Here is a 24949-nt window from a genome sequence, read left to right as displayed (position 1 = left end):
TTAAATAGGAGGGATAACAGTAAGTCCTTACTGTCTTGTCTCAGGCTACATCAACTCTCCTGTTCTCTATATGGTATGAAGGGACCTTGATGGTCTTGTTATTCCATAGAACATCACACTGATTTATTAGAGTAATGAAATTGTATTAAATGAAACTGATGAGCAAAAGTAGGCAGCATTCTACATGCTTTGGTAAGACATATGCATGCTAGAAGGTGCAAGATGAACCTTGAAAAACTTCCAGGACTTGCCACAGGTTTCTAGGGGTCCAATGGCCAGAGATATGTTAGGATATCCACAACATCCATACTTTTTTCTCTTCCATTAACTGGTCAGAGGGAACTCCTTATGATGACAGTTTATGTGGGTTGAGGGAGAAGTGCTGAAGGAGTAGAGGCAGGTACTATAGGAGTCTGAGTCACCTGCTCATTCATGGTTCCAGTCTCATATGTAGTACACTGCTCCTGTGTTTATCCAGTTGTACAGTTTGGTGAGTCAAATAACAACAATTCATGATGGGCAGTTTGATTCACACAGTCACTTGATGTCCCATGGTCAGGTGTTACATCTCTTCCAGGTACCAGTAGCAAGTCAAGAGGTGCTTTTCAAATAAAAAAAAAAAAAAAAATGAAACAAAACCATGGCTAAGGAAGATATGGCCTTACTCCTAAACCTTAAGGGTCTATGTTGTAATTCTTGCACTGAAACTTGCCAGAGGCTTCATATAACATCTCTCCTACATTAACTTCTAATACCACTGGGTCTACAGGATCATAAAGCCTAAGTCTGGGCCCTACCCCACTCAAAACTGGTAATTTTTTTTTGAGACGGAGTCTTGTTCTGTTGCCCACGCTGGAGTGCAGTGGCAAGATCTCAGCTCACTTCAACCTCTGCCTCCCAGGTTCAAGCGATTCTCCTGCCTCAGCCTCCTGAGTAGCTGGGATTAAAAGCATGCACCACCACTTCCAGTTAATTTTTGTATTTTTAGTAGAGACGGGGTTTCACCACGTTGGCCAGGCTGGTCTTGAACTCCTGACCTCAGGTGATCTGCCCACCTCAGCCTCCCAAAGTGCTGGGATTACAGGCGTGAGCCACCACACCTGGCCAAAACTGGTAGTCTTACAGTTACAGTTAAGCCTCTAAGAACAGCTTACCCAATTGTACTATGTTTTGTTGTCTCCAAATCTAAAGACGCCTGCCACATATTTTCCCTTTTTCTTTGTTGTGATAGTGGAAAATACAACTTGTCACTAACAAGTGCCTTTAAACAGGGGTGTCTGGTTTTGGTCTAGCTTTTCTGGTTGTTCACAGCAGAAGTATGATCAAAACCACTGAGTTCTTAATTATCAGAAGTGAAACTCGAGGTTTTTTTTGTTTTGTTTTGTTTTTTAAGACAGGCTTTCTGTCGCTCAGGCTGGAGTGCACTGGTCTCATCATAGCTCACTGCAACTTTGAACTCCTGACCTCAATTGATTCTCCCACCTCAGCCTCCTTGAGTAGCTGAGATTACAGGCATGCATCACCATGCCCAGCGTTTTTTTGTTTTTTGTTTTGGTAGAAACAGGGTCTCACTATGTTGCCCAGGCTGGTCTCAAACTCCTGGTCTCAAGTGATTCTCCTACTTTGGCATCCCAAAGCAATGGGATTACAGGCATGAGGCACCTCACCCAGCAAAGACGACTCTTTTTTTTTTTTTTTAAATATCAAAAACTTTACTCCCTCAGTCAAAATACACAAGGTAGTTGCTGTGCATATATGTAGTCTACAGATAATGTTTGGTACATAAATATCTAGATCTACGGCAATAACTGTTACTTAGGGACTTGAAACTCAAAGAAGGTTAACACTGCTAAAAGCAAAGGCATACTCTTAGAAAAGTAAAAGTATCTTCAAAAGAATATGAGGATCACAGTTTAATAGAGATATCCTGTAAAAAGCAGAGATAAAGTTTTTCTCCTCTATACAATAGGAAACCATTGAAAAGTTCTTTATTGTGCTACATTATAATGAAAACTGTGTTTAATTTAATGGTGATGTGCAAGATAGTCTGGAGAAGGAAAAGTAGAGGCAGAGAAGCCCACTATGAATTTACAGTAATGGACCAAATATGAGTTGAGAGGCATCATAGTGTAATGAAAAGAATGTTGACATTAGATTCATAGGACTGGTAATAATCACTGATCCTGTCACCTTGGGCAAGTCATTTAACCTGTCTGATTCTGCATCTTTATTTATATGTCACTCACCTTGTAATGACCTTGTAGGCCCTCAATAAATACTTGAGTGATGAAATGTTAACCACTTCTGCTTAACTCAGAGTGATTATATAATGATGAAAATATTTTAAAATGTATAAACTGTTATATAATTTAAGATGTAATATGCATTGAAGGCCTAAATAAGTAGAAATGGACACTCATAAGGAAAGGGAAGGGTGAAAGACAAAGATGACTCCATTATACTGAATCTTAGTCTTGGTGACTGGAAAAATATATTCACTTAAGTAGACTGGTTAGGAGAGTAACTGAGTTTTGGAAATCTGGACAAGGTTAGGGAAAAAACAGTGATTTATTTAAATAGTCAAGATGTTCAGCAGTAACTAAAAACTGAACAACTAAGTTACCATTAATATATGTAATAGCTTCCTATTACATATATTAGTTTCATATATTCTTAGGTATTTTTCATATGAAAATATTCTGTCTCCTCTATAAAACTTTATGTTCTTAGAGAAAGAGGTTATCTCCTGGGGAATTTGTATTCCCTCCTCATTTAAAAATAAACCACCTGTATCCACTAAAGTTCCATCTGTTCTGTCCAATTTATTGGTAAACAAGTTACATAGGGCATTGACTGGTTTAAAGATTATTTGTTAGGTCCTTTGGTCCTTCCAGTTTAATACCAAATTGCTATACTTTTTTTTTTTTTTAAGAGTCTTGTTCTGTCACCCAGACTGGAGTGCAGTGGCATGATCTCAGCTCACTGCAGCAACCTCTGCCTCCTGGGTTCAAGCGATTCTCCTGCCTCAGCCTCCTGAGTAGCTGGGACTACAGGCGCCTGCCACCGTGCCCAGCTAATTTTTGTACCAAACTGCTATACTTTTAAAAAAATTGATATATAATAGTTTACATATTTATGAGGTATATGGGCTATTTTGTTACCTTGACTGGGGTATCCATCACCTCGAATATTTCTCATTTCTAAGTGCTGGGAACATTTCAAGTCTCCTCTCCTAGCTATTTTAAAATACAAAAAGCATTCACTGTTACTAACTATAGTTACCCTACTCTGCTATTAAACATTCCTTTGTTCCATATCTCACTGTATGTTTGTACCCATTCACCAACCTCTCTTCATCCCCCCTCCCACCCAGACACCTTTCCCAGCTTCTGGTAACCGTCATTCTACTCTCTGCCTCCATGAGATGAACATGTTTAGCTTCCATCTGAGTGAGAGAACATGTGATATTTGTCATTCTGTGCCTGGCTTATTTCACTTAATACAATAATCTCCAGTACCTTCCATGTTTCTGCAGAGGAAATGATTTCATTCTTTTTTGTGGCCGAATAGTATTCATTGTGCATAGGTAACACATTTTCTTTATCCATTCATCTGTTGATGGACATGTAAGTTGATTCTGTTCTTTGCTATTGTGAATAGTGCTGCATTGAACTGATTTCTTTTCCTTTGAATAAATACCCATTAGTGGGATTGACAGATCATATGGCAGTTCTTTTAGTTTTTTGAGAACTACTGTGTTTGCAGAGGCTGTACTAATTTACAATCCCACTGACAGTATAAAAGAATTTCTTCTGCATCCTTACCAGCATCTGTTATTTTCTGTCTTTTTAGTAATAACTACTCTGTCGTAGGTAATACCTTACTGTGGTTTTCATTTGCACTTTTCTGATGATTAGTGATATTAAGCATTTTTCATATACTTATTGGGCATTTGTGTCTTCTGAGAAATGTCGATTCACATCCCTTGCCCACTTTTAATGGGGTTTTTTTTTTTTACTTTTAAGTTCCTTGTATACTCTTGACATTAGTCCCTTGTTGGATTAATAGTTTGTAAATATTTTCTTCTATACAACAGGTTATCTCTTCACGCTGCTGTTCCTTTGCTGAGCTTTTTAGTTTAATGTAGTCCAATTTGGTTATTTTTGTCTTTGCTGTTTGTGCTTTTGAGGTCTTAGCCATAAAATCTTTGCCTAGACCCAATGTCCTGAAGTGGTTTTCTTGTTTTCTTCTAGTAGTTTTATAGCTTCAGGTCTCACATTTATGTCTGAACTGTTCTTTATGTGCATCACTCTAAACAGTTTTTACTACTAGTACCTTGTAAAGCATAAAGCAAATGCCTTATTCAAAATCATATGAGGCCGGGTGCAGTAGCTCACACTGTAATCGTGGCACTTTGGGAAGCCAAGGCGGGCAGGTTGCTTGATCCCAGGAGTTCAAGACAAGCCTGGGCAATATAGTGAAACCCTGTTTCTACAAAAGATAAAAAAAAATTAGCTGGGTGTGGTGGCAAGCGGCTGTAGTCCTAGCTCCTTGGTGGTGGTGGCTGAGGTGGGAGGATCACTTGAGCCTGGGAGGTTGAGGCTGTAGTGAGCCATGATGGCGCCACTGCATTCCAGCCTAGGTGACAGAGTGAGACCCTGTCTCAAAAAAGAAAGAAGAAGAAAGTCATATATTTCTTTCTTTTACATTTTAAACATATATCCCTTTCATTTAGACCCTAAAGTGTAAGACAGTTTCCATTCCATTTGAAATCCTTAGTCAGTTTCTCCTAGTTTTAAAAAAATTTAATTGTAACAGCCATTCAACCTTAGCTGTAGATTTATCTTTTATACTAAGAATTTCCCTTCCCTCCCTCTCCCTGCGAGTTTATTTGGTTTTCTCTGGACTGCTATAGTATTTTACTGAATCTGTCTGGGAACTTAAATGCCTAACAACATCCAGAAGCTTCAGTAACTCTGGACAAAAAGAGCTTCATCCATTAAAAAGCTGATTTGGGGGTCCGAAGAAACTCTCCTCTTGTATCATCTTTTGCTCCCTCACATGAATAGAATTTTGGTTAGATAGAGCTATTTGCCTTTCCTTTTCCTCTTTTTTTTTTTTTTTTTGCCCAGCACAGTTTTGTTTAGCATCCTTTCTAGTTCTACTTCAAATGTAATATATTATGCTTTTACTTGAGACCACAGAACTACTGCATTAGTATCCCCCCTTATCCACTAGTCAGACTTTACCTTTCTCTACCTTAGAGAATTTGGAAGTAAGGAAAACATTGAACACCAAGAAAACTAGGTGTTACAAGCTTTATTCTGTAACAAAAATATTTCTTTTTGAGAGTTAAGTGTTTTACAAAGGTAAACTCTCCATCTAACTGATGCCTCGATTATTCATTACTGACAGAAGTCAGTCAACTTGAAGGGTCATGTCATCACAAGTGTGTAGGTAAAGTTTAACAACTAGCCTGAAGCAGGGAGCAGCAGGCAGAGATCTGATCTGTGGTGTTTTCAAATTTCCCTGGGGAAAGTACTCCTATGTGGTACTGTGTCATGTTCCAAAGAACATCACTGAACACAGAGCTGGGAAGAGGTGCACACTATCAAACTGTAATACTTCCACCACGCAGATACAATAGACATAACCACAAAAACACGGAACACAGTAAAAGGTATAGCATACCTCAGAGATACTGTGGGTTTAGTTCGTGTGAATTTTTCCATTTCCTAGTGCATATGAAAGTTACGTTTACACTATATTAAATGTGCAATAGCATTATGTCTAAAACAAGTGTACACATTTTTTTTTTGAGACAGAGTCTTGCTCTGTTACCAGGTTGGAGTGCAGTGGCAAGATCACGGCTCACAGCAGCCTCAACCTCCCAGGTTCCAGCAATCCTCCCACCTCAGCCTCCCAAATAGCTAAGACTACAGCTATTTTAGAAAATTTTAGAAAAATATATATAGTTTTTGAGACGGAGTCTCACTCTGTCGCCCAGGCTTGAGTGCAGTGGCGCGATCTCAGCTCACTGCAAGCTCCGCCTCCCAGGTTCACACCATTCTTCTGCCTCAGCCTCTCCTGAGTAGCTGGGACTACAGGTGCCTGCCACCACGCCTGGCTAATTTTTGTATTTTTAGTAGAGATGGGGTTTCACTGTGTTAGCCAGGATGGTCTCGATCTCCTGACCTCGTGATCCGCCCGCCTTGGCCTCCCAGAGTGCTGGGATTGCATGAGCCACTGCGCCCGGCCAAAAAATTTTTTGTAGAGACAGGATCACTGTGTTGCCTAAGCTTGTCTCAAACTCCTGGGCCCAAGCGATCCTCCCACCTCAGCCTCCCAAAATGCTGGGATTACAGGCATGAGCCATTGCACCTGGCCTGTGTACATACTTTAATTAAAAAACACTTTATTGCTAAAACATACTAACAAAGTGGGCACATGCTGTTGGAAAAATGGCACCACAAACTTGCACAATATGGGCTGCCACAAACTTGCAATTTCTAAAATATACCATATCCATGAAGTTCAATAAAATGAGGTATGTCTGTAGTAAAATAACTAGGAAGTGAGTTTTGAGTATTTATTATTGAGCTTTATTTAACAGATTTTAATATAATTGTCAGTTTCTATAATTAATTTTTAATAATGGCTGTGTTTAACAATCAGCCTGCAAAATTCCTAAAATTTTTAAATTGACCCTTGTAAGCTGTTACAAGCCAGTTCTATCACACTACTGCCTATACTCTTAATTGTGGAAGTGACTTAGGGACTAGTAAATATGAGTTGAGGTGGTTCTGCTAGCTAATAATTTAAAAAATAGACATAGTGTGACTGCTCTTTTAGAATCTGTCTAGCAGGTTTCACCCAAAAACCCACAAAAAAAAAATTGACCTAATACTCAGATTTATATAGTGAAACCTTAAATTTTGCTATCTCGCAAAGTAAAGTTTGTCATGCTTTTTCATATTCCTCCAGGTATATGTTACCTTGTTATGACTTTATTAGTTAAAAAACATTTAAGGCCACTCCCATATGTGTCACCTATAAATAAATACTGACAAAAGGAATACAATGAACAATGGGGAAAAATACAGACAGGCATTTCAGCAAAGAAGATACATGGATAACAAAGAAGCACATGAAAAAATGCCAATATCATTAGTCACTAGGAAAATGCAAATTAAAATGACAATGAAATACCACTACACACCTATTACAATGGCTAAAATTGAAAAGACTAATCCTAACTAGTCAGGAGAAATTGGAACACTCATACATAGCTTGTAGGACCATAAAGTGGTAAAAAACACTTGGGAAAGTTTGGCAGTTTCTTAAAAAGTTAAACACATATCTACCATATGATCTAGCTATTCCACTCCTAAGCTACTTAAGAGAAATGAAAACATATGTCCATATAAACACTGCACAGAATGTTCATAGTAGCCCTATTTGTAATAAGACAAAAATTGGAAGAGGCTGGGTGGAGTGCCTCACTCTTATAATCCCAGCACTTTGGGAGGCCGAGCTGAGCGGATCACCTGAGGTCAGGAGTTCGAGACCAGCCTGGCCAACATGGTGAAACCCTGTCTCTACTAAAAAATAAAAAAATTAGCCGGCGTGGTGGCGGGCGCCTATAGTCCCAGCTACTCAGGAGGCTGAGAAAGGAGAATCATTTGAACCCAGGAGGCGGAGGTTACAGTAAGCCAAGATTGCGCCACTGCACTCCAGCCTGGGTGACAGAGTGAGACTCAGTCTCAAAAAAAAAAAAAAAAAAAAAAACTGGAAACAAACCAAATGTCCACTGACTGGTGAATGGATAAATTGTGGCAAATACGTACAATGGAATATTATTTAGCAATAAAAGATAATGAACTACTGAGAGACAACAATATAGGTAAGTCTCAAAATAATTATGCTAAGTGAAAAAAGGCAGACAAGAAGTTGTACTGTGATTTAACTTCAATAAAGTTCTAGAAAATGCAAACTAATCTACCATGACAGAAAACAGATCAGAGGTATCTTGTGGGTAAGAAGACAGAGGGGTGGGGGAAGAACAAGAGAAAGGATTTATAAAAGAGCATAAGGAAACTTGTGGTGAAGTTCATTATCTTGATTTTGGTGAGCTTCATGGGCATATATATATGTCAGCTTATCAAACTTTATTTAGGTATGTATAATTTATTGTATGTCAATTATATTTCAATAAAGCTGTTAAAAATATAACAATGTAGCTGCGGTCTAACTGGTAGAGATGAAGAAAAGGTAACTGCTTTATGCTAGACAACCAAGTTCCTTTCTTTCAGGGCTAAACTGAAATAGGTTCTTTGGGCAGCCAGCAAGCACATATCTCTGGCTTACACTGAGATGTCAGGCAACTGAAATTCTCATGTTTTTATTACATGTCTGCTGGTAAGCCACTCCTCTGAGTGCCTGTCTTTATATGTTTATCTCTAATATACTTCATATTATAGTCATCCTCCAGTATCCATGAGGGATTATTTCCAGAACCACTCTCAGATACCAAAATCCAAGGATGCTTAAATCCATGATATAAAATGCCATAATATTTGCATATAACTTATACACATCCTCCTTAGATTGCTTATAATACTTAGTACAATGTAAACACTCTGTAAATATACTGTATTGTTTAGGGAACAGTAACAAGAAAAAAGTATGTATGTTCAGAAAATATGCAATTAAAAATGTGTATTTTGGATCCGTGGTTTGTTGAATCCATGGATGTGGAACTCACAGATCTGGAGGGCTGATTGCATTTGCTTTACATGTTACTATTACTCATAATGAGGCTTCCTCATTATAATTTAAAATATTTTATATTCGTTAGACTGGTGGTTCTGTAGACTGTGATAAGTGAACACTAAGGATACCCACAGAGCCATCAGGGTATCCTGAGAGAGTGGGGATTGGAGATGGATGGAAAAGGGGAAAGAATCTGAGTGGGCAAGTTCAAAAATTAGCCGGGCCTAGTGGCATATGCCTGTAGTCCCAGCTACTCGGGAGGCTGAGGTGGGAGGACTGCTTGAGCCCTGGAGGCAAAGGCTTCAGTGAGCCAAGATGGTGCCACTGCTCTCCAACTTGGGTAACAGAGAGACCCTGTCTCAAAACAAACAAAAGACAAGACAAGAAAAAAAAATAGTTGAATCTTTTTTTTTTTTTTTTCATACAGGGTCTCACTCTGTCATCCAGACTGGAGGGCAGTGGCCTGATCACAGCTAACTGCAGCCTTGACCTCCTGGGCCCAAGTAATCCTCCCACCTCAGCCTCCCTAGTATCTGGGACTGCTGGTGCATACCACCACACCATGCTGACTTTTTATTTTCTGTACAGACAGGATTTTGCCATGTTGCCCAAGATGGTCTCTAACTCCTGGGTTTAAGCAATCCACCCTGCCTTGGCCTCCCAAAGTGCTGGGATTACAGCTATGTACCACCACACCTGGCCCTCAATCTTGTGACTTTTTCTATTGGGTCTAATTTGTTAGGTAGGGATTGGGGGCTGAAGTGGTTGTAGGAGGGAAACCAGGATCAAATGAGAGTTTTTTAATCCTTTACCCATGGTTTCCCTGCTAGCTGCCTGCTTATAATCATATATAAACACTAAAGTCATACTTGCAGAAATAAAAACCCTTATGAAAACTTAATAGGGTGTGTATCTGTTTTAGGAACAAAAGTATAAGAAAAGTTGAATCTTGTGAAACTGCTCTTCTCCGTAGAAAAGGGGGGAAAAGAAAGCTTACTGGTTTCTGTTAGGAAGCAATTGATAATGGCAGTGGAGAGGAATGTAAATTAATGGATCTGGCACTAAAAAAGAAAAGTATCCCAGCACTAACCCAAAACATACAGTGACACTCAAGAAGGCTGAATGTACAGATTCCTTAACCACCATTCTCCAACTTTCCAAAGCTTTCATCCAACCACTCAACATGATTTACCCTCAGTCAATTCTTCCTATTCGGCTTCAGTACTTGCCCTGAGCCACAGGAATTCTGATGGGCAGAGAGGTAGGTCGGTCCTCCTGTATCAATTTGGAATTCTATGGAGCATTTTCTCATAGGTGTAATATATTCAGGGAGGGTGGGTTTTAAAGCCTTTTGTGGATTGATCTGCAGGCACAACTACTTTTCTATAAGAAATTATGTCCTGAGATCCAGAATGAGAATGAATCTTAAAATGCTTCTAACCTCTTTAAAGCCCTTTTACTTCCATTTCAGAATCAGGTTTATTAATTTATCTGTTCTACCTGCCTAGCACTTCTTGACTCGAAAGTCACAAGGTCAAACTCAACAAATTCCACTTTAGGTATGTGACAAAAGGATTTTTATAATCTCTATCTACATCAAACTAAATTCTTTGAATTCTCTACATGAACTTTTTTCCATTTTGTGATTTTAGTAATCTATAATTACTGTAAGCACAGTCCCAGTCACCTTGATACCCACTTATATTAAGTACTGCCATGTGATTTTAGAACCTGTGTTTTATTTAGGTTTATGATCTTGTTGGCAACATGTAATAGTATTTTGTCTAAGGCAGATGGAACAGAAATAGATAATGAATTCTTTTTTCTGGTCACATGAAAGCCAAATAATATAAGTCAAAGAATGAACAAAAGTCTCCCAAAGGTTCTAGTAAAGTGGTAAGAGAACTGAGACATGGATCACAGCAGTTAGTACAGATATGGCCAAATTTAAAAGAAATGAAATTGTGGCAGTTAGTCCTACATTCGAGTTTCAAGAGGAGATGTGATTTGCCAAAAAAAAAAAAAACCATGTAGCACGTGTTTCCAATGTTATGTAAACTTTAGTTTCATAGCTTTAAGAGCTAAAAACATAGGAAGTCATAGTACTGTTTAAAGTTATTTTATTAGAATATCATATTTTATTGTCTTTTTTCTATAAACTTTTTTTTTTTTTTTTTGAGACAGGGTCTCACTCTGTCACCTAGGCTAGAGTGCAATGCTGCAATACGGCTCACTGCAGCCTTGACCTTCTGGGCTCAAGGGATCCCCTCCCACCTCAGCTTCCAGAGTAGCTGGGACCACAGGCACATGCCACTATGCCTAATTTTTTTGTAGAGACAGTTTCATCATGTTGCACAGGCTGATCTCAAACTCTTGGACTCAAGCGATCCTCCTGCTTTGGCCTCCTAAAGTGCTGGAATTACAGGCATAAGCCACTGTGCCTGGCTTGATTTTATTGTAACATTCTAATAAAAGTAACTGGAGGGAGAATTTCCCCCCCCCCCCCAAAATATTTTTTAGGCAAGCTTGACCCAGTAAATAAACTAAGTTTACTTCCTGTACTCTCTCTTATTAGTGCAACTATTTCAGATCTTTCTCACATTTCTTCAGGATTATTTCATTAACATCCTGTTTTTCTTGCCTCTAGTCTCCATCCCAATACATACTTTGGGCACATGCTTCAACATTGCTATCACAGTTACCTTTTTGCCATCAAATCTGATCAGGCCATTTTTGTTAAAAATTCAATTCCTCCATTCCATCCCATCCCCTTCAAAATAAAAGGCCTTCAAGATCTCCAGTCATGTCTTTCAAATCTATCTTGTCTCCTCATCTTTTCTGTCTCCTCATTCTCTCCTTGCCACTCCCCCAGCCACCTCAACCTCCCAATACTGCTGCCAAAGTTTTTCTAGTTTCAAAAACTTATCAAGTCATCTCTGAGACTTTGCATGCTGTTTCCTCTGCCTAGGAGCCTCCCTCACAGTTTTTTTTCCAACTTTGCCTTGCTCCCTTTTTTTCATTTGTTTTAATACAACTGTCTTCCTCAGAGAAACTTTCCCTGACCACCCCAGCTGAGTTCAGTACATTAATAGTGCTCTATGCACTCATTTATGTCACTGAACCCACTCTATGATGTTGTCTGATGCTTACTGGTCTCCTCAAAAGACTTTCTTATACGTGACATCTGTGTCTTTTATGTATCTTCAGTGTCTAGCACCTAATAGTAATTAGATATTTTTTAAATAAATAGAAAACTAGGAGTGATTCTATCAACAGATCTCTACTACATTAACATTCTTTGTCCTAAACCTGAAAGACTCCCACTTGCCTATTCAGACCTAAGTATCACTGATTGACAAACTGAATGGCAGTCTCTTTATCGTGCCTCACCCTACACCAAAAGCAGTATTACAAATATATTTTTTTTTAACCTATGTTTGTAAGTAAACCAGCTTTTTGGGAGACAGAATGTACTATTCTGGTCATTTCATATAAATAGAATCAAACAGTATGTGGCCTTTTGTGTCTGGCTTTTTCACTTGACAGAATGTTTTAAGGCTTCAAGATAGACTTTGTAACATGTATTAGTACTTTGTTCCTTATAATAATGATAATATTCCATTATACACATTTATCACATCTTTATCCATTCATCGGCTGATGGATATTTGAGTTGTTTCTACTAAAAAGTAGAATAGCCCTACTCTGAACATTTGTGTATATATATAAGTTTTTGTGTGGAAAAATGCTCTATTTTTATCTCAAAGATTTGTGCATGGTTCATTACATACCAAAAGCCTTATTAAGGCCAAAATGATATCTTAGCATGAAATAAAGTACAGTTTCTTAAACCATATTAATTTGACTTAATGAGATTCTGAATTGTTAAGTATAGAAATTAATTTGATTTTTGTGCAAGCAATGTAAAATAACATGTGGTTGACCTGGGCTCCAAATTACTTGGTCCAGGCAGAATATGTAAATGAGCATTCTGAATATAAAATCTGGACCGTAGCATTTACAATTTAGTTAAACTAATAAAATGGTATACACTGTACTAGAGCCAGTGTCTTTGGCAAGTTATAATATTCTGTAACAAAGTTAAAGATACATGAAAACATAGATACAATATTAAGTATATGTATATATATATATAAAATCTGTTAGTTATGTTTATTCATCAGTACATTCTAATTAACCCCTTAGTCAAGTTATTATAATAACGTGGCCTCACTGAAAAATTCATGTAATATTAAGACCCTGGCACACCACCATTATTCAGATTAGTAGATTAATTGCCCATTTACTAGTAATTTTCTCTGAGACAGGGTCTCACTCCGTCACAGGCTTGAGTATAGTGGCACAATCACAGCTCACTGCAGCGTCAACCTCCCAGGCTCAGGGAATCCTCCCACCTCAGCCTCCCAAGTAGCTGGGACCATAGGCGTGTACCACCATGCTCGGCTAATTGTTTTATTATTTTTGTAGAGATTGGGTCACCCTATGTTATCCAGGCTGGTCTCAAACTCCTGGGCTCAAGTGATCGTTCCACCTTGGCCTCACAAAGTGCTGGCATTACAGGCGTAAGCCACCAGCCCAGCTTTAATTTTCTTGATCCTTTCTATTTTCTCATGTTTTATGTCAATTCATGCAAGATAATCTGATCTACTATATTTACAAAGTTTTTAGGACTTCAAAAATAGTATTTATTAAGGAAGGGATTATTTTTAGTTAATTAAATTTTCAACATTTTTGTACCTTTATTAATTTCTAAATGTAAATTTTTCTTTCAGTATTTACAGCCATAATTTTTTTCTTGTTAGCATATTTCCGACTGCAATATAAAAAACATGATTATTTTCCTTTCTTGTTTCAAATGAGGACATCGCTACCACTGTAATTCAAGTAAGTTAAATGAATGAAAATGTTTTATTTGCAACTGTAAAGTGGGCTCTCTGTAACAACAGGTATGTGAATAATGTTTAAAAATTTGACTTAATCTTAGCCTGCTTTATCCTAAGGCATCAAAATGCTTCTAGGCTATGTTTCTTTTGATTTTAACCATGGCAAAATATAAGCAGAAATATAAGTCCACTAATGCAAATACAAACGTGTAAACAGAAAGCCCAATCAACCAATGAATTGAATTTACTGCCTAACAAAAATGAGTTTGTGATTACACAATCACTCGCCTTTATAAGCATGGATAATCTAGAACTCCATATATATTAGTTTTGTTTTTTGTTCTTGTTTTTTTTTGAGACAGGGTCTCTCTCTGTCGCACAGACTGGAGTGCAGTGATCTTGGCCCACCGCAACCTCCGCCTTCCAGGCTCAAGCGATTCTCCGGCCTCAGCCTCCCAAGCAGCTGGGATTACAGGTGCCCGCCACTACACCCAGCTAATTTTTGTATTTTTAGTAGAGATGGGGTTTCACTATTTTGGCCAGGCTGGTCTCGAACTCCTGATCTCATATGATTCACCCGTCTCAGCCTCCCAAAGTGCTGGGATTACAGGCGTGGCCACTGTTACTACTATACATTTGTTTCACACTATGGCCAGTTAATGTCTGACTGGTTACTTTAATAACTGACATTTATACAGCACTGTAGAGTCTCCAGGGTCCTTTCACATATATTATGACACTTAAACCACACAATCACCCTATGAGAAAGGACAGTCATTATTACTTACTTTAGCAGTGAAGAAACGGGGTCAGAAGATAACTAACCAGGCCAATATCAAACAAATGGGAAGCAATAACAAATCTGGGTTCCTCCCTCCATCTCATGCCTAGTCCTGTGCTTTTAGTATATCTGGCTAGCTAGGAGAGAGAACACGGATTATTTAGGGAGGAGGGAGAGGCCAGAGGTGTTCATGAGGTGAGCCTCATGAGCAGTTAGGCCATGAGGTAAGCACTTCAGTGCTTTGCTACTCACGGGATGGTTCAGACTAGAAAAATCTGTATCACCTGGGAGCTAGTTAGAAATGTAGGCTCTCAGGCTCCACCTCTGCCCTACCAAATCAAAGTCGCATTTTCAACAAAACCCCAGGTGGTTCCTATGGACACTAGTTTGAGAAGCACTGCTTCACTAGTGACACTACATGGTCACTTGAACAGTATACGTTAGACCACTTATATTCATCATTGTTGACGTGTTAAGTTTTTATTAGGTAAAACTTTCTGCAACAGTTTTCAAATTAAGTGTATTTTTAAAACAAGTTTATTTTTCCATGTAATTGAAGATCTCCACTTCAGTAACTAGGGTCATTAAGGAATGTTAGAAAACCTTAAGCTGGTCAGTGCTTACGCACCTTTAAATTCCTCATAAAAATTAAGGTCTTTCTTTTGCCTGAAGGACACACTAGAGAGCATAACTGCTCTTCATACTTTAAACCCTTGACTAAAACAGGCCAATCCTATTCATGTAAATCCCACCTCCCAACTTGGATATTTCAGGAAGTATTGTATTGTTTTTCTGACTCTAAACTCTACCTAATTTCTTAATTAGTCTCAACACTTTCTGGCTCAAGAACTGAAACACAGCAACAGAAGCTAAAGGTTGAGAATTTAAGCTTGTTCCCACATCTACACCCTTGGCGGACGGCAGCGACTGATTGCGGAGACCATTGAAAACCCTGCCCCAACCCTCTCTGTCTTAGCCCCATACACTCAATTGAGCTTGACTCAGCCTGCTCCCTGCTCTTCTCAGTATTGCTCCCTTAGGGTCAGACATGCACTAGACTTCAGCACGTGGGAGCGCTGATGAGCGGCCAACCTGGGTCTATTTAAAACTACTATTCCCATCTCGAGGGGCGCCTCCTCCCACAGCATAACCAGCCCAGGAGGGCAGGCGAGTAAATACTGCTCACCTGCTCCACCGGAAACCTCAAAATCCCGGCCCGAGCTAGACTAAAGGTATCTGGTAATTAATCCTTGGCACCTCCCACCACACGCTCCTGATTGGGCGCGTGAGAGAAGGCTGTGTCTGCGCGCGCTCTTACCAGTCCGGGGAATTCCATTTCCTCTTCCTACCACCCGCATAAGTATTCAGGGGCGTTGCTTTCCTGGCAGTGGCCCGCCCCAGTTCGAGCCGGTGCCTTACTGCGTCTCGCGAGAACTTGTGCATTTTGGGGGCGGAACCCCGTCAAGAAGAGCGCACAAAACTGCTCTTAAGTCATTGCAGAGCTACCGCTTCGGTTAGCCAGCCACGAAGTTCTCGCGAGAGTCGTCTCCTCAATACCAAGTGAGGAAACTGGGGGACGCTGTGGGGAGGGGCGTGGGGCTAGATCGCGCAGCTGCCGCTTCCTTTACCTTCCTCCCATGGTCTCCTTCCGGTTCTCGATGCTTCTCTGAGCCCAAGGGTTTCCGCCACTCGTTTACCCTTCCCCCAGCTCATGATCCTCCTCCCTCCCCCGCCCTCCTGGTCCAATCTCCGATCTGTTTAGTAAGAAGGTGCTGTTCCGAGGAGAAGGAAAAGGGCTTGGCACGTATTCACTCGGCCCCGGACGTGGGAAGCAAGCCGTCTGGCTTCGGCCTCACATCGGTTCTGTGCTCGCGACGCCGGCGTTGGCGGACTGATCCGCGGCGGTGAAGAGGCAGGAGGAGGGGGAGGGGCGGAGCGTGGCAGCTGGCAGTAGTTCCGTCAGAGCGGACATTTTGTGGCTGTGTCGTGCGCGTGAGCCCCGTAGGGCCGGGGAGGCACCAGCTGCCGCGCGGGGAGGAGGCCGAGGCCGCAGTTTGAGGGAGGCCCCGGCCCCTCTGTACGCGTGGGTGTGGACGGCTAGGGCAGGGAAGGGAGGCCGGCCCAGTGGCCGGCCGGGTAAGAGGGGCAGTGCGGGCCCTGGGCGGCTTGAGCGGCCAGCCTATTGGGTGCGGTGGGTTAGGGTGGGAAGGCTGGGGAAGCCGCGGCCTCTCCTGCTGGAGGAGGAGGGGGAATGGGCGCGTCCTCGCGCCTAAGCCGGAGCCTCAGGGACAGCACGGGCGCGTGGTGGAGGTGGCTGGGCGGGCGCGCGCGGGAGCGCGCTGGAAGGCGGAGTGAGTGTACGGTGGCGTCAGGGGTGACACAGAATAGGTCGCTGCGAGGACAGCAACACACATCAAGCCTCCCTTCCTTTATTTCCTTCCCCTCCCCGGCCGCACCTTTGGGCAGAAACCGAAAGCAGCCCGGCGTCCGTCCGGAGTCTTATGCTTCCCCCTCCCCCCTTGCCTTTCTTTGCCCTAGTGACGCCGGTATAGCGCCGACTAGGCCCCGGCTCCTCCTCTGCTGGGCTCCGGACCCTGCCCCGCACCCACCCCTTTCTCCTACGCCTCTTCCTCTCCCACCCGGGTCTCTTCCTTTCTAGAGGCCGGGAAGTTAAACTTGTAGCCACCACCTCTGCTCTTCCCGTCACCCTCGCCCCCACTTCGGGCCGAAAGCACGGTACAGAGGCTGTTGGTGGCTTTGCCACGCCACCCCACCCACCCCGGATCGCGGCTGTCTTAAGGGACCTGGATTCATCAGGGGCTCTCCGGGGCCTGTGCGAGTGCTGATCTGCTCCGTTTTTGCAAAAGGCGCCTGTGTCTGGCAGAGCTGGTGTGAGACGAGACAATCCTGCCCCGCCGCCGGGATAATCAAGAGTTTTGGCCGGACCTTTGAGCATACACCGAGAGAGTGAGGAGCCAGACGAAAAGCACACACTATGGCGCTGAAACGGATTAATAAGGTAACCCGCGGGGACAAGGGCATGGGGTGGGAAGAGAAAAGGAAGGGTCGGGCCAAGAGGAAAGCGTGGGGGTGGGAAGGAAGCATAATTCTGAAAATACCTTTTGGATCACTTCTTCCATGGGGGGATGGAGAACGCGGATATACTTCTTGAAGTTTAAAGCTAGGAAACGGAGAACACTTGTGGCAAATGAGGTGTTATCTTGAGTGTGCTTCAGTGGAATCGGTGCAAATTAGGGGTAGAGGAGAGTGACTTAAGGCGCCTTTATTATTTCATTTTTTTGCTGCTTAAGAAAGAGTTCTTTTTGGGGTCCGAATTGCGGAGAGACGCTCCAGCAGATGTCATGGCGCTTCCTATTCTTGATACTTGAAAACTTACTTTAGTTGTGAGATCAAGGTTATCTAGGCCTTCTAGGGGGAAGAAAGAAAACTCGGAGGAGAGAAAAAAAATCTGGCGAGTCCCGAACTTGACTGAGGGTCGGGTAGAAGTCTTGCGTATTGAAGGTCAGTCAGTGAGTCTAGTAGAAACTCTTAGTCGACTCTGGACAGGTTACACCGAATAAGTGGGTTTGGGAGGAGATGGAATGACACAGTGTTGCCACTTCCTGTATTTTGTAGTTGCAGCTTTTCACCCGAAGCTATTTATCCGAGGGACACGGGGAACTGATGTAAAAGGCATTCTGGAAGCTCCCTTTTCCTTTTGGCTGGAGAGTGGGGGTGGATAAGGGGTGTGATGGCAGTAAGGGAAAGCTAATGTACCTATTTTTGCCTCATTCTATTAGATAACATCCTTGGGGAAGATTCTTTCGTTACTTGAAATGTGGTTTGATAGTATATTATCGATTTAAGTTGGAAAAAAACTAGGGTTTTTTGGAGCTCTGGGAGTGAGCGGAACCTCCACCTCCGATGGTTTAGTCTCATTTTCTTGCTCTAACTTCTATCCCGCATTTTAAGATGGCGGCTGCTTTAACTGGTTCAGGCTCTTTCCGGCATCTCCTTTCGTAATAATGTGAAATAATATGCTTTGTTAAATGTTAACTTTTATATCGCATTATGCACTGCTCTAAGACCCTCTGCTCACAACTTACCTAAATTCAAACTCTTAAACTGTATTTCCCTTTTTTGTGACTTCTATTTGTGTGGTGTGTTTGGTTGTTGCACAATCGAAGAGGGTGGAGTGTTTACAGCTAACTTGAAAAAAATGTCATGGAATAAATTCAGCCTTACTAGAAAAATTGTGGGGGGGCGGTGAGTGTTAGAAACTTTGGTTTTAATAGATTACTTTTTTAAAAAGAGTTCTGAGGAATGGCAAGAATTTGCCTTTGCTAAAATAGACCTGATACTACATTTGCATTTATTTAATTATGACTGAAGTTTATTTGGCAAGATTGGTGTTTCATGAAAGAGGAAGGTTTAAATCTTCACTCAGTATGTATCGTTATGAAATCTTGAATTTTGTTTTGGGCCTTCATTACATCGTCATTTTGGGTTATGCGAAATACAACTTTAAATCTTTGTATTTGTGAAATGAAAGAAAAGAGGAAGAAACGCTTTTTAGGAGTTAAGGATTAAAGTAAAAATTATTTTGAAATAATAATCTCTTTCTGTGACCACTTTAAAGGCCAGGAACATATTGGAGAAGCCTAGTTGTATGTTACAGTGTAGTTTACACAAAGAGCATAACATTCAGTAAAAATAAAAATCTTTTCTGTTGGAATTAGTTCAGGCCACTAAAATGTGGAATAGTTCCAGATCCATAGATTTTTGTGCGTGTGGAACAGAGCACGTTAAAGGAAGGCCTCTGATTTTTTTTCTCTTACAGGTCATACCCAGGTGCTGTGACACCACTTAAATGATTTAAAAGCTTTAGAGAGACAATGTAACAGTGGCTAAGAGTGTGAACATTGGAGCAGAAATGCTCCAGTTAGAATTCTAGCTCTGGGCAAGTTTATGTGCCTCTATAAGAAGGGTATCTGTTGTGATATGAACAATAAATGGCTGTGTGCCTAATATGTACCAGGCACTGTTTTAGACATTGGGGTGGCAGCAGTGAACAAAACATTTTAAGTTCCTAGATTTGTTTTGAGGATTAAATGGATTAATGTGCAAATTTGAACAGGCTGTTGGTACATGACACTCCATGTTATTACTGCTATTTTAATATCACAATCTATAATTCTTAAAAACCGTTTTTGTTTAAGAACTTTGATTTCTAGTTTAGTACTCTTAGTTAACCAGGTTGTCTCCTTTTGTAAATATTTTGAAGATTTATCTAATATAGACACAACATAAAAACTTGGCATATTGGAAAAACCAGTGTTTATGTGAACATTATTGATTCAATTTACAGAAACTTTGACGTGTGCATGTCGTTTGGTTTTTCAGCTGTTAATGTTAGAATTACATGAGGCAACTTTCAAACACTCCACATCCAAACAATTTTAGTGAATGGACAGCTCTGAACTGGAATGCTCTTCGGTTTAGGCACCTCTTCTAGAAATATGGGGTCAAGTAGCCGTTGATGTCAGTATGGTATGCTTGTGTTACGTACCTATTTCAAATTTATTCTTGTCTGAAGGTCCCACATTACAAATATTAAGATATATCTGTATTCCTCATTAATATTTTACTGAAATGATTATTGGAATGCTTTTAACCTTTAGTCCATTTGATCGAGCTTTTGAATTTATACTTTGCTTCAGCTGTGTTCTTGGAGTAAGTTTTTTGACTGTTAGACCAATCAACTTTTTTCCTGTATTCTTTATTTGAACGAGCTGTAATATGGTCTTAAATAGGGCTATTAAACAACAGGAGTTAAAAGTGGCACTCCAAGTTGATTGGTATTGAGAGCCGTAGACAATTTTACCACTCCCATTAAACAGGGACTACAGTATATGTGTTTTAGGGACGTTTGAAGATAAATATATGAACCAAGCCTAAAAGAATAGCTCATGTTTTCCTTGTATACACGCTGTTAAGTTTTCATAAGGGTTTTTATTTCTGGAAGTATGACTTTAGTGTTTATATATGATTATAAGCAAGCAGCTAGCAGGGAAACCATGGGTAAAGGGTTAAAAAACTCTCATTTGATCTTGGTTTCCCTCCTACCACCACTTCCACTGAGATAATTTCAAGATTATATCTCCATCTCGAAATTGAAAAACTTAGGCACAGAGGTTAAGAAGACGACCCGGGTTCATGTTTTGACAGTTGGGATTAGAACCTAGGCAGCCTGGTCCAGAGTATGTGCTCTTAACAGCTACAGTTTGATATCATCCTTTAGGTTTCTTTTTGTCATTCAGAGCGGTTCACTTTTGCATATAGTATTGCCTATTACAGTAGTTAAGACAGTGCAGTCTCATCTAAACCCTAACTCATTTAATCTTCAAGACAACCATGTCGGATAGATGTGAGAATTTTATATAGATGAAGTAACAGGCTCAGAGAAATAGTCGTCTAGTCACACAACTAGTAAGTGACTGAGATTGAAATCAGGTAGGCACCAGAAGCTCAAGCTCTTTTTTGAACCATTTCAATTCTTTTTTTTTTTTTTTTTTTTGTTGTTGTTGTTGGAGACGGAGTCTCACTGTGTCGCCCAGGCTGGAGTGCAGTGGCACGATCTCAGCTCACTGCAAGCTCCACCTTCTGGGTTCATGCCATTCTCCTGGCTTAGCCTCCTGAGTAGCTGGGACTACAGGCGCCCACCACCATGCCCGGCTAATTTTTTTGTATTTTTAGTAGAGATGGGGTTTCACCGTGTTAGCCAGGATGGTCTTGATCTCCTGACCTCATGATCCACCCACCTCGGCCTCCCAAAGTGCTGGGATTACAGGCATGAGCCACCACGCCCGGCCCTTCAATTCCTGTTTTATAATGTATGTGATTTTAGTTTCTTACCTGAAATAAGCTGCTTTGCTCTCCCACTTATACATCTAAGTAATTGGGAGTTAGTTTTACTCTTAGGTTATAGCTAATTTGTGAGTTAAGATTTTAGCTAATAATGTTTTGAAAGTAGAAGTGGATTTAATTCTTTTGGGGTAGCCTCTTCAAGCACTGAAAACTAACATGTGCCGGTTAACTGCTTAGGATGTCTTAGAGTGAACAAAATATACTTATTGTCCCCAACTAGTATATAGGCTGGGTAAACTGTCTTGCATGTGTTTCATATATGATCCTCAAGGCTTGTCTATAGCCAGCTCACTTTCTGTGTAGGGTAGTTGTGACTGAAGGATGCTGATAATAATAGGCCCTCAGTATTTGTTTAATTTGAAAACGGATGCGTTACTGACACTGCATACTTTTCTTTCATCATGCTCATCTGCAGTGTTGATTCTAGTTTTTATTACTTACACAAATAAAAAGTTGAATGCTCCATCACTGGGATGAACTACTGTGTCACTAGATTGCTCTGTCAAACTTTGCCACTGAGTTTAGGTGACCTTTTTAATCCAAGACAGGCAATCTTTGAGGATTCTCCACATTATGTTGCTATAATCTATCTATTAAAAAAGAAACTAGGTTTCTAACAGAGATAAAAAAAATGTTTCAGATTAAAGTCTCAAATCTAGGTTGGTTTTTGCATTCTTTTTTTAAATAGCAGTTTTCTTGTATCTGTTAGCGTACAGAAGAGCTTACTGAATATTATATATTGTTGGGTGTGACATGAATTACATTTATATTCCAGAACATTTGGAGTTTTAAAAAAAATTTTGTGGGTACCTAGTTGGTGTATATATTTATGGGTTACATGAAATATTTTGATACAGGCATGCAATGCATAATCACATTAGGGTAAATGGGGTATATACCTCGAGAATTTATCTTTAGTGTTACAATCCAATTATATTTGTTTAGTTATTTTTAAATGTCAGATTGTTTAGAGTTTAAAAAAAAAATACAGCTGCATGGGGGTCTTAGACTTACTAAATCGTTTTCCCTGGAAACACATAATTTTGAAAATTTTCTAGGTGATTCTGAAGCTCCTCTCTGATTAAGAACCACAGATACAGGGGAGTAAATGTCCTAATCTGCATTAGATGTAGTATTCTAGTCCCAGGGAATAAATGAGGAAGATGGTCCTTACCTATGGTAATCTTTGCGTTCAATGGTGAAAATAAGCATGTAAACACATGAATAGTTTGTCACTTTGTACATTTACCTTACAAGAATATTAGATCTAGTAGGGGAGGTATTTAAAATAAATTTTCTATACTATATTTTTTATACTAGTATTATTACAGTGTGGTTTGTCTTTTATTATAATGACTTAATTCCCCTTGCCAAAACCAGTATTTTGAAATTAGTGAAATAAAACTCTTCATTCTTGGAAATGTTGTGGTCTTGAGCTTGCTACCATAGCAATGTTATTTCATAATTAAAAATGAATGCATTCACCAAATATCTTACTGTCCAGTTTCTCTTATTAGATAAGATTTATTCAGAATTGTACCCTCAACCTTGTTATGTAGGGAAGGGAAAAGTTTAGGGAAGTATTTTTATACTTGGTTGAAACATGTGATTTTTATCTCCTAACTATACTTTCAACATAATCTGTCGTAAAAGAGACCCTTCAACTTTTCATAGCTGAATTTGTGATATTTAAATGTTTCTCAATTGTGAGTCACGATTTCTTGTACCTTTTTCAGTATGAAATACTTACATAAATCCTAACCTTGCTGTAATTTCATGGCTAGTGTGTAATTGAATGTTTTCTACTACTGGGCAGCTGTTCAGCTGTTAATCTTTTTTTGTTTGTTTTAATGTCCATAAAATACCTTACTTGCTTTCATGGAGCAGAGCTTCAAATCTAAATTTGGGTTTCTTTGCCCATTTTTAAATAATGCTTACAAAAGTATGGCTTTGAATAATGATAAGTGACTTTACCTTCAGTGGTGATCAAAAGAAAATTAGTAATATTCAATCCATTCTTAGTACCTTGTGTAATGAACACGCATGCTTGTTTCACCTATAATTACAACTAAACAGGAAGTTTTAATACCTTGTCAGTGATGCAGTGAGATACTGTGCAGTGCCTACTGTTAATCCTTAAGATAAAAAAAGGATTTCTCTGAAGAAATTTCAAATTAAAATGCATTTTAAAGGGACTATTTGGAGTTCTGTGAAATTGTTCATATCTTTTTGCCAAACATCCTTCTCTTGACATAACCATATGTTTCTGAAGTTTGTTGTTCCCTTCCTTGATATTTGCGTCTACATATTTTATACAGACATTTCATAACATTAAAGTTAATAAAACTTTTTACTTTGTAGTAAACCAGATCTTTATATGAACAATTACAGTAGTTATTGTCTGCCTGATGGGCAGCTAATTGCACTGCATTTCTACCTCTGTTGTTGGTTCGCACCTTTGTATTTTTCTAGGTTGGTTGTAAAGTCTCCTTGAGGATGATTCTTACAATTTCTTAAGGCACTTACTCCCTTTGTTTCCCACCTCGTTTTGTCATCTCGTCCAGTCCCCAAAGCAGTGTTTTGTGTTGCTCAGTATAGGTTTTTGAGGCAAGGGCTGTTTTTATAGTGCTGATTCACAGTCATACAAATCTTGTCTTTGAGTCATGTAAATCTTGTCTTTAGTTCTGAAAGGAATAGACTCTTAAATAGAATACAAAAAATTAACCTTTAGTAATGGCATAAGCTTTTAGTTTTCCCGAAAGTGCTGAGAGGAAATGTATCTATACTACTACATTCTGTCCTCTGTATGACCTTTGTGTGATGAGGTGCAAAATAGATGGTAGAGATTGGGATAACAAATGATTTGTGGAACATCGTGGTGATAATTTTACTATCTTAAAGGTAGAATCCATGAACTTGGCCTTGCCACTATATAGGCTATTAAATTTTGACAAGCCTTGCGGGGATGAAACCTAGAATGTTATTTATGGTGTTAACGCTTTAATAGGGTTGACACTTAAAACCTTGTTTTCATAAATGCTACCTTTTGGTTATGTTGATCTGATGAACAGATACTGGCTGTCATTGAAAGAAAGTTAACCGAATGTTCAGATACTTACTGGGCTCTTGGAACATGGCTGCTCTGTAGCTTCATGAATATTCATAATATTCAAAAATCTTTGTGAATAAATATTTTTAGTATTTGCAAATATTTTTAGTATTTCCAATTTATAAGCTCTTTGAAGGGAGGGTGTTTTTTTTGTTGTTGTTGTTTTGAGATGGAGTCTTGGTCAGCTGCCCAGGCTAGAGTGCAGTGGCGCAACTGCGGCTCACTGCAACCACCATCTCCAGGGTTCAAGCAGTTCTCCTGTCTCAGCCTGTCGAGTAGCTGGGATTACAGGCACCCGTCATCATGCCCGGCTAATTTTTATATTTTAGTACAGATGGGGTTTCACCATGTTGGCCAGGCTGGTCTTGATTTCCTGACCTCAGGTAATCTGCCTGCCTCGGCTTCCCAAAGTGCTGGGATTACAAGCGTGAGCCACCACGCCCTGCAAGGGAGGGA

General features: G+C 40.0%; 1 protein-coding gene and 1 pseudogene across 2 annotated transcripts in view; both read left to right on the top strand.

Annotated features, from left to right (window-relative positions):
* Positions 1 to 6832: 6832 nt before the first annotated feature.
* LOC112133253 (U7 small nuclear RNA) lies at positions 6833 to 6885 on the top strand (annotated as a pseudogene).
* Positions 6886 to 16430: 9545 nt separating this feature from the next.
* Positions 16431 to 24949, top strand: part of UBE2D3 (ubiquitin conjugating enzyme E2 D3) — a 31499-nt gene continuing 22980 nt past the window's right edge. Inside the window, exons 1-2 of one of the 2 annotated variants that reach the window (XM_024245774.3) lie at positions 16431 to 16534; positions 17325 to 17476. In XM_024245774.3, coding sequence (XP_024101542.1) covers positions 17453 to 17476 — 24 coding nt within the window. In that variant the 5' untranslated portion in view covers positions 16431 to 16534; positions 17325 to 17452. Of the gene's footprint in view, positions 16535 to 17324; positions 17477 to 17644; positions 20008 to 24949 lie in introns of those variants that run through there. The other variant, XM_054553522.2, reaches the window with a different exon arrangement.

The sequence above is a fragment of the Pongo abelii genome, chromosome 3 (genome assembly GCF_028885655.2).
Source record: "Pongo abelii isolate AG06213 chromosome 3, NHGRI_mPonAbe1-v2.0_pri, whole genome shotgun sequence".
NCBI lineage: Eukaryota > Metazoa > Chordata > Mammalia > Primates > Hominidae > Pongo > Pongo abelii.
The sequence above is the reverse complement of the archived record's forward strand: the minus strand, read 5'-3'. Positions and strand labels throughout refer to the sequence as shown.